Below are 14655 nucleotides of genomic sequence, written 5' to 3' on the forward strand. Positions count from 1 at the left end.
GATGAGAACAAAGCCTGCCTCCTTATCGTCCTCGACCTCTCGTCCGCTTTTGATACGGTCAAACCTCCTGGACTGGATGGGATGGGTTCTTCTGGTTCAGTGTTAAACATGTTTCCTTAGTTTCTTCACAACAGAATGCAAAGAATTAAAGTCAATCAAGCCCTCTCCAAATCTAATCTGATCACACTTGGGGTCCCTCAGGGGTCCTCACTGTCACCCGCCCTCTTCAACTTGTTTATGGAGCCTCTAACGCGAATGCTCAAATCATCTAACATTCACTATCACATGTATGCGGAGGGCACCCAACTGTACCTGAAAATCTCCTCCCTGGAATATATCAGGTCACTCAACTCGACTCTACTCAAAACACAACACTGGCTGAGTTTCAATCATCTCAAGCTAAACTCCATCGAAACAAAATTCCTCCATATCTCCACCTAAACAGGCTCTCCTTATGGTTGAATACATGAAACACCTAACGGCTCTCAACTATATCCAACACATCACTGATTCCGCAAGATCTCTTGGAATAATACTTGATGACCTTAAACATTCATCCCACCAGATGACTTCATATCTGCTGTTCAAGCACTAGTCATTTCCAGGTTGGAGTATGGTAGTGCGACTCACTGATGCCCACCTAGCTACATTTTGGCACTGCTCAGGGACTCGCTGAATTCAGCAGTAAGACTTATCACAGGACTCAGAAGAAATCACCACATCACACCAAGTCTGAAATCCCTGAACTGGCTTCCATTTAAGGCTAAGGTGCATCTTAAAATTGCTTGCATGACCTATAAAGCCCTTCACTTTAACACTCCATTGTACCTAGCCCAAAAACTCGAACTATCTGGTGGTTGCAGGTCTTCTAGGAGCTCTGGCACCTTGTTGCTGAAACCACAAATATTCAAAAGAAAGTAAACCTATAACCTATAACCAATCCTTTTCTGGTATTGCCCCGAGAATCTGGAACTCATTGCCTCTGTAAACCAGACTGAATCCCTCTACGGCATAATTAAACAAGCATTTGCAATGCAATAGGTCTCGCATTTGCTAAATTTTAAGCTATTGACATTGTAAATGACAATGCCTTTTATTTATCTGTTTTCAAAACCAACACATAGATTAAAGGTTGTCATTTACAATGCCAATAGCTCAAACTCTCACGAATGCGAGACCTATTGCATTGCAAATGCTTGTTTTATAATGGGAGCAGTTTGGCAGTTGCTGTTGGTGGTTTAAGCCACCGCGAGCCACGTTACTACAGCGCGCGCTTCTTTTCCAACAGTGAAATGAATCCCAGCCACCTTACTAGGAAGTACGGCTCGAAGATCGCTGCGCTTCAGTACTTTCAGGAACTCGTCTTCTAATCTCGTTCACAATACTCGAGTGGACGCAGCAGTGATTTGAACTGGAATGGTCTCCAAAGCAAAACTCTTTTTCAGCTTTCCAGTCTGGATCAGCTTTTCATTGAATCTGCAGAAAGGAGAAACAAGCCGGAAGTCAGGCGCCCTTGCCCGGGACGTGGGTGGGGCCTGCTCCGGCAGGAAGAGAAGCCGGCGTGCCGTTCTAACGCGGGGCTCCCATGCTGAAGGGAGAGCCCCGCGGTGGCGGCCGGAGTGGAGAGAAGCCCCGGGTCCTAGGAGGGGGCCCGGGTGAAGAGTGCAGCGGCCGAGGCTGCCCACGACAGCGCGAGGCTCCAAGTAGTGAAGGGAAGCCCTGCAAGAGAAGTGCTGCAGCCGCGAGGAGGAGCCACCCCCCCCAGAAGAGCAGCCCGGTGAGTAAAGAAGAGCTGGGGGGGCTCCGTGTGGGCTATTGTTGCTCAGAATTACACTTTACGCCAACAATAGCCCACACGGAGCCTCCAACGGGGCTGGCATGTCATCGGAAGCGGGACAGGAGATGTGCACATTGCGTTTGTGCACGTGCGCGTACACCGGCTCAAATCCGCCAAAAGCCTTGCGCGTGCCCATCTCCTGTCCCACTTCCGAGGCAAGTCAGCAACAATAGATCTCGCTGCGGACAGCAGCGCTTCGTGCTGCGTTTGCAGGCGAGACCTAAAAAGAAGTGAAAGCACTACTGATGAATACTTTCGAACTGGAACGGTACCTGTTCTGCCCTTGGTTCCATGTTAAGTTACCTCCACCACACATTTGTTGTTCCTCCTTGTATGGACTCTCTATCCCAGACTAGCCCGGCTACTTCCTGTTTCAATCCTGATCTTTTGCTTGTTTGTAACATCTTTATTTGTTATTGTTTTTCTATGCGCGTGTATATTCTATTTGCGATGGATCGATATATCCCCTTCCACGTCTTGCATATGCTTGTTGTTGTTCTGCCATACGCATAACTTTCGATTTTGTCCCTGATCATTTGTAAAGCGCTCCGATACCCTCTTGGGTCATGTTTGCGCTAAATAAAACTATACATAAAAGATGCCAATACTGGAGAACCACTGTTACAGGTAAGTCATCTATTTTCTTTTCATCTCTCTGATCATTAGACTCCACATAACACCTCTGCAGGACTCTCTGGTGTACCGAGATCAGGTAGCAGATTGAACAGACTTAGCTTGTCTTCAGCACCTCTGCATTCATTACATCTGTACAGTTGATATGACTGAGGATCTCTGCAGGCTTAGGGTGGTCACCAGTAGCGGCTCCTGGAGGGAGTGGGGCGGGGGAGGGGCAGGGTCGGCGGTAGTACATTTCGGCATACAGCTGAACCGAGGTAAGTACATAAATAAATAAAACTAATGACATAGCGCACACTGCAATGCCAAATGGCGATGCAGCGTGCGCAATGTAATTCGTTCTTTTGACGCTTGGCAGGAAATTTCACTGCATGCGCCTGAAAAAACGTTGAAGACCGGTCAGATCTTGGAGCCCCATTGGCACACATCCAAACCAAATGTCGGGGTAAAAAAATATTCTAACATGGAGTCGGTGCCCCTCTGACGCCCGCTGAGAGAGAAGTCCCAGTGAGTCTAAAGACTTCTTAGAAAATAAACAATTTGCAAATATCCCAGCCCAACACCAGATGTCGGGACATTCAGAGAATGTAAATCTACAGCACTACATGCTGCCAACAGATGCTCACAGGGTAAGTAACCTTTTCCTTTATCTTGGTGTACCATATGCTTATTGATATTGGTAATACCGAAGTAGAAAGGTTTCTTCTGAATCACAGGAGTGTCTCAAATTAAATTCTAGGTTTGTCAGCAGCTTCTTCGAACTATACAGATCGCTCACAGCTGATTGGTGTCCCTTAAAAGAAGCCATGGGAGTAAGGGACAGACACAAATTCAGAAGCCCATACTTATTATTTTAAATGATTGCGGAAGTTGTGTCTAACTTATTTTCTACATCTGCACAAAGCTATTACCTCAAAACGCGTTTGAGGTGTTGCAACTTCACAAGAAGCGAGACCAGTTAATATATGAAGGTGATGTTTTGTGTGTAGTAGTGGTCAGCCTGGTCAGACGTTCCATCACGCTACACAAGCAGTTCTCGGTTTTTGGAATCGTTCCTACATCATCAAAGCAGATTGTATATGTTAAGTATTAACCGTTGGACGAGAGTGGTTTATTTTGTCTTCCTTTTCTCTTTGTAGGTATTACTACAACAAGAGAATACTGCATAAAACCAAAGGCAAACGTTTTACTTACAAGTTCAACTTCAATAAACTGGTGCTGGTCAACTATCCGTTCATTGATATGGGCCTGGGAGGTGAGTATGTGCAGCTGCCTCCTCTCTATTGTCTAATAACACAGGCCCTGGGGGGATGAAATAAGGTCTGTGGAGAATACCGGTGGTGCTGGTTGGGGTTGGGGGCAGGGCTGGGGACATCAGTCTGCTGTGTGATTGACTGGGTCGTCGATGACGATACATACAGCTGTAGAACAGTTGCTGGTCCGGGGTGCTTTTTGTTTTTACTGTATGATGGCCTGTCTGAGGCGATTACAAAGCTCTTCATCCTAGAACTCGCATCAGTAATCCATAAACCCTTGAACTGGTGCCTCTGCACATAATTCTGGAACGCCTCTTTGTCAAGTTTTTAAGGTCTATTAGAATGGGTCTTAAAACTCTTGTTTGAAAATATTTTTCCGAGGGAAAGTAAACTGGAGCGGCTAAATTCCTCTTTCTGAGGTTCCAGGCTGCCATTTTTCAGTGCGTCAGTGCACCACCGTCCCTCGGTAAATGTTTTGCACTGGGCCTTGGCATTTTTCACCTTCCTTCTAAATAAAAAGATTTGGATGCATTTTATTGGCTTCCATTTTGTTTAGCTCATTCTGAAAGCTTTTTGAAAGATTTCCTGGTTTCTCCTATAGTCCCCATTAGTTGAAGAAATCTGATAGCAAGAACCCTGAGTTAGGAAGTCTCAGTGTTTTGGTTGTTTGTTAGATATGTAAATTAACACTATCGTGATGAGGGTGCTACATAAAAACAGGTATTCCGGTGACGGTGCAGTTCTCATGTTTATATGCATGAGGAAAAAGCAAAAAGGATGTCCAATTGGTAAAGCGGGATAAGCGCAGAAGCTCCCTCGGAGTCCTGAACTGCTCTGTCCTTTCACTTCCAAAGAAAAGACAACACGCCAACCCAGTTGATGCTCTGAAGTCCACCTCCACTTAGAATTGTTCTATGGCAAAGGGTGCAACAGAGCAAACACAAGGAGATGAGGGACGGAGCGCTGAAACCTTTCAGAAACTCAACCCCAGTCACTATTAGATCTGAGTTGAATTCATCATCGTTCTTGAGCTCACGTCACCACCCAGTTCAGACACAGCCATATGCAAATCAGTCTTGACCCTTTTCTTCATAGGAACAGTCCAGACCTAACTGCCAAGCCAGGTCTTCTGTGGACCGGAAACAAGCATCCTGGAACCGGTCCTTTCACTTCCAAAGAAAACCAGTGCGAGAAGGTGACACGCCATATCAGTTGATATGCTGGGAAGTCCACCTCCACTTACAATTGTTTTAAGGCAAAGGGTGCAACAGACCTGACGAATACCCCAAGTATCCATTGCGTAACTGGGGTTGAAATGTCAGGTGCCCATGTGTTTGGACAGGAATTGTGACCACGAATGACCTCTGAATCACATATCTTATTTGGATCAAGTTCTTAAAACAAATTGATTACCATCCAAACTGCTGATTCTTCCTCATGTTGCATCACTTGGGGGGGGGGGTGTACACGCACATATGAGTACTGAGTGTATACACACAGGAGTACTGAGTGTATACACACAGGAGTACTGTGCCTTGACAATAAATACCTTTTCTTAAATAACAACCTTGTCCATGTTTTATCAACAACCAAAAGAAAATGGCAGGAGTCCACCAATTTGTACAACAAAAATTCCAAAATGGCCAAGCCACTAAGTCAACCAATTTTACAGTGGCAACCGATGAGGCTTTTCATGGTAGGGGGAAGAGACAGACCTCTGTAGAGTCTGGATCAACAAATCAATGACTTGTCACTGTCGCCTCTGCAACACAAGACTAATGTAAGGAGCACACTGAGAGGGGTCTCCATTGGAGTATTTGCCTAGTATAGTAACGGTAAATTTCAATTCTATTAAGGACACGGAGGCGAGGATTATGCTTTTCTTCCTCCGCTTTATTCTTTACATAAATCTCACAGCAGCCAGAAAAGCAACAAAACCGTATTTTATCCCAGCAACATAGGGGAAAAACAGCATTTGAAAGCAAAAATTTGGAACCAAGTCTGTAAATAGACTACAAATCCCATAAGTCCACTGGGAACATCACAGCCGAAGTCCTTCCATAGTGTCCATTCAGGGTAGATAGTTCCTCCATCTTGTGTAATCCCACTTTTTCTTCGTGCGAGTCACGTTGTTATTGGTTCTGTTTTGAACTGTCAATCCCTAAAAAAAAAAAGAAAGGCAACACCGTAAGAATTCTACAGGTGGACCTCAAAGTTCCAACATTACAAAGCCAATGGAAAAATAAGAATTGAATTATTCGAATACCACATACACCTACTATGACCTGAAACTCGGTTACTTACTCCCATATGGGTGGGTTCGCACCAGAAAGTGCTCCAGGAGGGATAATCCTCGCTTCTGTGTCCTTAATAGAATTGAAACTTACCATTACTATGCTAGGTATATTTCGATTCTATGTCAGGACCGGAGGCTCCGATTATGCTAATTCAAAGCTTACTTGCCACCAACTGAGCCACGTCCACCACTGGTTTGAAATAGAACCATTTGAAGGTGGAATCCGAGGACCAATCCGCGGTGCGCATTTAGTCCTCCAAACGAGCTCCCAGAGAAAAAGCCTTAGAAGCGATTGCTCCCCTGGCAGAGTGAGCTCCGAACAGTTTAGTGTCAATACCCACCTCTTGCATGATCCACCGCACCTACCTGGCTAGGGTGGGGTATCGAGACTGACTAATGCGGTTTCTTTAAAGCAATAAGGAGTTGTCGCTCGCCCGAAGGACGAAGTTCCAGAGTCATGTCTTCATATGCTTTGAGGCAATTCACAACGCACAGTTTGGGAACATCTGAAAAGGCTGCGTACGAAATCGTTCTGGATGAAGATTTAGTATGGCGACCCACCGTAAACGTCACCCCATTCGGGGGAAAAAGTTCTCGCTGAGATGTCCAGTGCCCGAACGTCAGATACTCTGTGACAGGAAGCCAGGCATAAAAGCATGGCCAACTTGGCCGAAAGTTCTTTTAACAAAAGATATTTATTGGGCTGCCAAGAAAGGAAGAGGTTTAAAACCAGATTGACATCCCACAGGACCAAATAACGCGGTTCCGGGGTAAAGAAAGACGAACACCCCTTAAGAGTCTACAGACAAAAGGGTGTTCCCCAACTGGGGTTCCCTCGACCTGATAATGAGCCGCTGAAATCGCGGAACGCACTGCGTTAATTGACCTGTACACCAGGCCGTCTGTTGCCAATTCTGCCAAGAAATGTAGAATGGGCACGACGCCTGCGACCATGGGATCCAAGTCTCGTCGAAGACCCCAACGCATCCACTTAGTCCACGCGGCCGATAACGTTTTGAGGTACTATCTACCCAGGCCTTGGATAAGACAGCTTAAGCCGGTCTCGAAAGGCCTGGGAGCGACTAACGTCGCCGTAAATCCGCCATGCCATGAGACTGAGAGAAACCTGGTTTATAAGTTGATGCTGCTACCCGTCCGGATTGAGAGGAAGATGAGGAAACAGTGGGAATAGGATTGGAGAATCCCAGGAAAGTTCCAGAAGAACCAAACTTGAGACCTCCAGCTCTGCCTGCTGTCGCCGGACCTGGGCTGCCATCCGCACCCCCATCGAGAAAGGAGGTAAGGCATAACCCTTCTCCTGACTCCAGTCCTGGAGAAACGCATCTGTGGCCTCTGCGAGGGGATCCAGTCTCCAACTAAAAAAATGTGTGAGTAGATGATCCAGGCGGGAGCAAAAAGGTCCACTGAGAATGGCCCCCAGAGGTCGTGCAGCCAAATGAAGACTTGTACATCCAGCTTCCACAGGCTGGAGTCCCACAGATGCCTGGAGTGCCAATCTGCTACCGGATTGGCTTGACCCGGTAAGTACTCCGCCGTCAAGGATATGTGATGGGCCAGCCAATATTCCCAAAACTCCTTTGCCAGGTTCGCTAGTGCTCTGGAACAAGGGCCTCCCAGGTGATTGACGTAACAGACCGCTGAGACCTTGTCCATCTTTAGCAGGACATATGAACGCACTTTGTCTCTGGTCCAGCATTGGACTGCGAATGACCCCGCCAGGAGCTCTAAGCAATTGATGTGCAACTGCTGCTCGTCTAATGACCAGGCGCCGCCTGTGGAGAATTCTCTGCAATGGGCGCCCCACCACGACCTGCTAGCGTCGGATTCTATAACTAGGTCCGGGACCGACCCAAAGATCGCCCGGCCATTCCAGGCTTCCATGTGGGTGAGCCACCATGACATCTCCTCTTTCACTTCCGCCAAGAGACAAACTGACTGATCGTACCACAGACCTCTCCTGAGATGATGCGCCTTTAGGCGTTGTAGGGCACGATAGTGAAGGGGTCCCGGGAAGATAGCCTGAATGGATGAGGCGAGCAGGCCCACCACTCCTGCAATCTGGCAAAGAGAGGTATGAGTTTTTGTGATGGTCTGCCTCAACTCGTGCCGAATCTTGGCCATCTTTCTGGACGGCAGACTTAAGGAGGAGCGGAGTGAGTCCACGACAAAACCGAGAAACACCACCCTCGGAGTCTGGGTGAGGACTGACTTCTCTGCATTGGTGACAACACCCAAGCCCTGCAATAGGGACACCATCTTCTGCAGTTGAGAAACCAACTTCCTGGGGCACTGTGCCATGAGCAAGATGTCGTCCAGGTACACAATCATATGAACACCTTGGCTTCTTAGAAACTCCTCTGCTGGGTGGAGCACCTTTGTGAAGCACCAAGGCGCTGATGAAAGCCGAACGGAAGGGCGGTAAACTCGTAAACCTGATTTCTCCAGCAAAACTGTAGGAACCACCGATGTGGAGGATGGATGGGGACCACAAGGTAAGCGTCCTTCAGGTCCAGCCTGACCATCCAATCGCCCGGGAGAAGCACGTCCCGGAGGAGATGAATCCCCTCCATCTTGAAATGTCAGTAAACCAACCACCCGTTGAATTCCTTGAGGTTGATTACCGGGCGTCGCCCTCAATCGGTTTTGTCCACCAAAAAGATGTTGCTGAGGAAACCATTTGGATGCAGAGCTGAGCGATAAAAATGGCCCCATTGAGGAGCAGTTCGGACACCTCTGTCAATCAGCTGTGCATCCGCCGAAGGAAAAAATGATAGATCGTGGAAACCCTTCTTGGCGGGGAAGATCGTAAAAATCTATGTGAAACCTGCAGACGGGCTGTAAGACCCAAGCAGCTGATGTAATCTCTGCCCTAGCATCTTTGAAGGTCGCTAGCCGGCCCCCGATACGAACCTACGTTGCAGGTATGACACTTACCGTTGGTGCCACCACTGCCGGCGTTGTTCTTGAAGCCGCCTTGGCCTCGGAACCGTTGCCCCCCCGGTGGGGTAAAAATTTGTGTAGTTGGCGGTGGAGTTGTACTGCCCCCGCCCGGAGCCCTGTTCCCCATTGGTACTCTGCTGTCCACCGCAGCCAGTCGCACGACCCCTACTGAGACTGGCTCCTTGGGAAAAACGGTGCTGGAAGACCCTTTTAATGTTGGACTGGGCCTTGTCCAACGAGGGGAATGTGGCCACAAACATTCCCAGCTCTTTCACAAAAGGGTCCCCAAAGAGGCCCCCTTGCACCACGGCTCCCGCCTCCGAAGAGGCCAAGTTGCCCAACTTGGGATCCAGTTTGATGAGGAGAGAACGCCGACGTTCTGTCGATAGGTCGCAATTGGTGTTACCTAAAAATATCACCACCCTTTGAGCCCAATTCGACAGGACGTCAGGGGATATGGTGGAGCCATATCCAGAATTTTTGTTATGGGCCCTATGGCATTCAGCAGTTTATCCCGACAGGAGCGCCAGGAACGGTCAATGCCCTTGCGGGGGTCCTTCATATACTTGGCTAAGAAGGTGTCCATCTTAGAATCTAATTCCGGGGTAAAGGCTACCTTCCCCTCTAAAGTGGTCCGTGGACATTCCGCTCGCAGACACCCTCTCGCCTCTTGCGGAGGTGGCCCGTCACAAACTTAGCCACCTTGTCCCCCGGCGTCCAGACAGCGGACCGCGGATGGAGGATTTCATCCGGGTCCAGCATGCCCGTACTATCCTGCGGTAACGTGGTGGAAGAATTCGCCGGGTGCCATGAACGGGAAGACCCCTCTTCATCATCTGTGTCTACCGGTGAAACCCCGTTATTAGATGGGGAATCTGGCGCCGCGGACATAGAAGGTTCCGGAGCGGTAAGCGGCGCAGGGGTGGGGGCGGCTGCCTTAGCCAAAAAAGCGCTTCTAAGGCGCTCAAAGGCATCTTTGTCCACCCCCTGTGCCCCTTCAGGCCCACCTTCACTACAGCACTTCTTCGGGGGCGGGGAACCCTCCCCAGGTATCGAAGCAGAGGCAGGAACCGGGGCCCATAAATGGGCTTGCAGCAATTTTGCGCGCTCCACAACAATGCAGTTTGACAGGCGGTCTTCCATGGGGCCTACCACCTCGTTGACACACCTGTATATATGGAGTTATCCACTACATTAAAGAACTCCTCATCATATGGGAGATATTGATGGGTTTCCTCCTCCTCATAAAAATCACCTTGCTCCATTATATAGAAGGGAAAAGGAACAAAATACCCCCAAACCAGCTGCAAGTTGTTGGATTAGAAGGCTACACGGAGTGAACCCCCAAGGCACTATCAGGTTGGCAAAGCCCAAACCCTATGTGAGAAGACCGAAGGACTGCTGAATTTTTGGCGCGGAATGAAACCGCTAAGGTGGCTGCACTGGCCCCAAAGCGTGTCGACCCTCAGCACACTGACAGGGTCCAGCCGCCACACAGCGCGCTCCAGGTATAAAATGTGCCAGACCGGCCCTCAGGCGATTCGCACGGTCAAGCCGCAATACAGACCCCCAGCGGGGCGTGAAAAGTGAAATACGGGCGTGATGCTGACCCCGAAGGGCGTGTGCGGTGTGGAGGCAGGGGGTCAAGGCTCCGGTGAAGCAGCTCTCGCAGTGAGGCCCCTCATCTGAGGGAACCGTGCCGCGGGAGCAGCGAGACGAGAGAGCTCCTCCTAGCGGGCTTCAGAAGCACAGGGGAAACAATGAAGGCGGCCGCGTAAGGAGCGAAGAACGCTCCCGCGGCCGCAAGGGAATCTGTGGGGGAAAAAAAACCCACACAAGTACAGCAGCGCTTGCAATTGTGCCCCGCTCTTGCTAAATAACAAAGATACACACCGTAAGCAATTTAGTTGAGAAAATGGAAAACACAACTTGACTGACTGCGAAGCAGCGAAGAAAGAGGGGATTACACAATATGGAGGAACTATCTACCCTGAATGGACACTATGGAAGGACTTCGGCTGTGACGTTCCCAGTGGACTCATGGGATTTGTAGTCGATTTCAGACTTTGTTCAAAATTTTCGTTTTCAAATGCTTTTTTTTCCCTATGTTGCTGGGATAAAAAACGTTTTGTTGCTTTTCTGGCTGCTGTGAGATTTATGTAAACAATAAAGCGGAGGAAGAAAAGCATAATCCTGACCTAGAATCCAGAGGGCCCCCCTCATCATCTTGGAACACTGCACCCGGCCTCCCCAGTGCCTCTGGTGATGCAACTCCTATGCTAATTGTTGGCTCCTGCGGTGCTCACCATAACCCCCAGGGGCTTTGCTCCCATGCCTGAGTGGCCTGCTCTTAAGTAGTCCTTGACCGAATGCCCCGTTGTGTGACATTGGGCCTCTACACCCGGACGCCCCAAGGCCGCTGGTCGTGCGAATTGACTGCCTATCTAGACCTTTGGAAACCTTGGCCCCAACCGCCAAAACTCCCACTCTCAAGTCTTTTACTTACCTGGGGAACCGTTAACACTTTTTCCCCATAGGAAGCAATGTTGTGATGTTTTGTCCCTGAAAATGATGCGTTGAGCTGAACTTGGTATGAAAGAAAAAGTAACTAAACTGCAAACCTAAAAAAATATTTCTTAACTTGTATTGTGAGATCCCTGCAGTGGTATCTAGGCATACCACCCCGAGTAGTTGATGTAATCCAAAAGTAATCTAAAAGCCAATACAAACCTGTAACAATTGCAAATTTAACGACAACTTCACTTCCTTGTCAAGTCTTGCATTTGACAGTATATTTTACTAACCTGTGTCAAGTCCTGCTTGGTTCTAGAAATAAATCATAAGCATACCTTTTTTATACTCACCTGATTGGTCTGGATTCAGTCCCTGCGAGTGTGCTATCAGTCTTGAGTGAGTGAATACAATAACTGCTTAACACACCCTCTGGATAAGCGTAACAGCTCGTCCACACTACCACAAAGACAGCTGTTAGTACTTAACTAATTTAGCTTCTGCTATACCTCTGGGGACACCCTGGACTCTTTGTACACTATACCTTACTTTGGTATAATATACACAGAGCCAGCTTCCTACGTCTCTCCCGGCGTGAGTAGCTACCTAGCCAAACCTATGGGTGTGGCTAACAAAGGGGCTACACGCCCCTGGAAAACTGGTTTACCAACTTGTTTCACCTCTCTTGTCCCAAGTTCCAGCCTGTCTCCCTGAACAATGGCGCAGCCCCTCTCCCATGTTTGAACCCATTTGGCCTTCAAATATGGTTTCTCCTTTGAAGCTCACCTTTGAGGCTAACACCCATGTGACTTCCTACAGGAGGGAGGTAACACCTCCTCCCTGAACATGTCCCTATTTTATCCTTTGCTGGGATTCGTTAGCATGTCTCCCCAGGAGGGCAGAAAGTGGCCTCTGCTGCAGGACCCTGTGCGCAACCAGAATGGGCACAGGGGACTGAAGGCAAAAAAGTGGCAACTTTATTAAAGTTGCCCAGTACAACTTTTTATATTAATTTCAACCTGAGAATCAAGTCGGAATTAATGTAATGAGTTACGTGATACTGCCTTGGTCATACTGTTCCAGAGTTGGTACAGCTGACAAGTCGGCGTGTAACTCAGCACTCGCCAAGTGGGCGACCAAGCTTTTTCATGGTAAAGACGTCAGTTTACCGATTTTTACTATCACAACATGTAAAGTGTATGTCCTGCCCATAAGATATGTGGCCCCTGTCTTAAGGGTAACTAACAGATATACCAGGGGGAAGTCTGGCTTTGCCTTTGCTTTAAATGTCCGTCAGACCAGCAGTTCAACTGCTCTTCCAGCCTGCTCTTCCAGCCTGCAAATGTCGGGCTGGGAGTCCCGTTTTACTCATCCCACCCAGGGCGGCACAACTAGTGCTGCAGCCCCGTGGTAACTCTCCCAATTTATATGCCCTGCGTGCCATTTACTAGGGACTTTTCAACATATCAGTTCATGAGTAAGGGCAAGGGCACTGAGGTCTAGTTAGTAGTCTTCACGGGCACTCAGAGTCAAAAAACCAGCAGAATCAGTCTAAAAACTTGGGTCCGACCATACCAAATGGGCATTTCCTCGCAGACGGGCTGGGTAACACGTGCTTTATTTCTATCGCTGTAGAGTCTCAGTGCTCTCTTGACGTTCAGCATATGTAGGGGCACCTCTGCCCTAGATTTGGGTGATTCAAGCAACACTGACAGAAGCATTTTGTGGTCATGACACTACCGTTGACTTGAACCTTGGGTGTGTCTGAATCCTACATACCATTCTGCCAATGCTGTGCGTATAATCTCTATCTGAAATCACTTGTGCCATTGATAAATGTCGCTCTAGAGTTCGTCAACACCTTCACCCCCTCGAAGGACAGGCCGGAGTGTCTGAAATCTAGAACTGCAGTGGTTAAAAGGTCTGGTTGTGTTGCAGGATCCTGCTTTATGCCTAGTCAGGAGACAACTGGTTCCCAGCAGTTGGCAGGGAGGGCACTCCAAAAAGCGAAGCAGCTGGAAGAACCAGGTTTGACTGGTCCAGTTAATCCTACCCTCTCAACAGTTCTAGAGCCCAGTTGTACATGAAGTAACTTTCCTTTTCGGCACCCACGGTTGTCCCTTCTGAGGGAGGCTGCGTTTAATCATTGGCAGCTGTGATGGACCGAGGGTTCAGCTGGCCCCAAAGAGAAGAGTCTGTTCTGCTGTGCAGCCTAGATGTGGGACTGATCCCTCAGTGCTAACTTACCACCACCGGATGGATACCTGTGGGACATCGAGACCTGAAGTTGGAAAGTTTACGTCAGCCAGGTGCTTCTGTCCCAAGGAAGCTGGTAACACCCAGGGTAGAAGCTGGTTTAAATATAAAGGCCTCTTAAACATCTTTTTGCAGTTACTGAGAAGTGCCATCCCGCATGCTTGTGGCTGCACTTTCAGGAATTCAGAAAGGAGTTCCCCTTTCTTGGTCCAGTCACCTAAGATGGTTGGCATTCTGCATTAGGTTTTTTAATGGGATTGCAGTCTTGGTATAAGATGGTTTTAAAATATCCTAGGAAATTCGATCTAATTTGAACTGAATGAAAACACTTAGGGCCTCATGTAGGAAGCCAAATACCGGTCGGTAACGGCCGATTTTCGGTAATTATACCGTTACCGACCGGTATTTTGGCTTTTGAGATGTAGGGGGAGAATTTCATGATTCGGTATTTATGAAGTGGTAAATGCCAGCCCACCTACATAAGGCCCTTAGTCCTGAAAATGGTCAGATTGAAGATATTTGGAGGGCCAAAGCGTTGACGATTTGTACAGACTGACAGGTCGATTTGTATTTTATTTAATGTATAGTAGGACTTAAGATTTGTCTAACACTTTCTTTGTTCTCTTAGTGAATTTTGATTATTTGTACATATTTTGTCCACCACTACCTTGATTGTGCTACTAGACTCTCATAGACACATTAAAATGTTTTTGTAATTAAGAACCTGAAAACGATTTTTGTAATTCTCTATTGTCAGCCCCCTTCCTTATTTGCACTTGTGATGTTTATCAGTATAATGATAGTTTAAAAAAAGTATTTTGATGTATAAAACCCGGCATTCGGATTAGACAATGCTGCTGCATTTTCTGCTTAATTGTCACAACGCTTTTCATGTCCATAAG

General features: G+C 47.9%; 1 protein-coding gene across 1 annotated transcript in view; it reads left to right on the forward strand.

Moving 5' to 3' along the window:
• ERF (ETS2 repressor factor) overlaps positions 1-14655 on the forward strand; it is a 205540-nt gene that overhangs the window by 186768 nt on the left and 4117 nt on the right. Inside the window, exon 3 of the mRNA XM_085615587.1 lies at positions 3613-3728. Coding sequence (XP_085471713.1) covers positions 3613-3728 — 116 coding nt within the window. The remainder of the gene's footprint in view (positions 1-3612; positions 3729-14655) is intronic.

Source organism: Triturus cristatus, chromosome 7 (genome assembly GCF_964204655.1).
Source record: "Triturus cristatus chromosome 7, aTriCri1.1, whole genome shotgun sequence".
Lineage (NCBI taxonomy): Eukaryota > Metazoa > Chordata > Amphibia > Caudata > Salamandridae > Triturus > Triturus cristatus.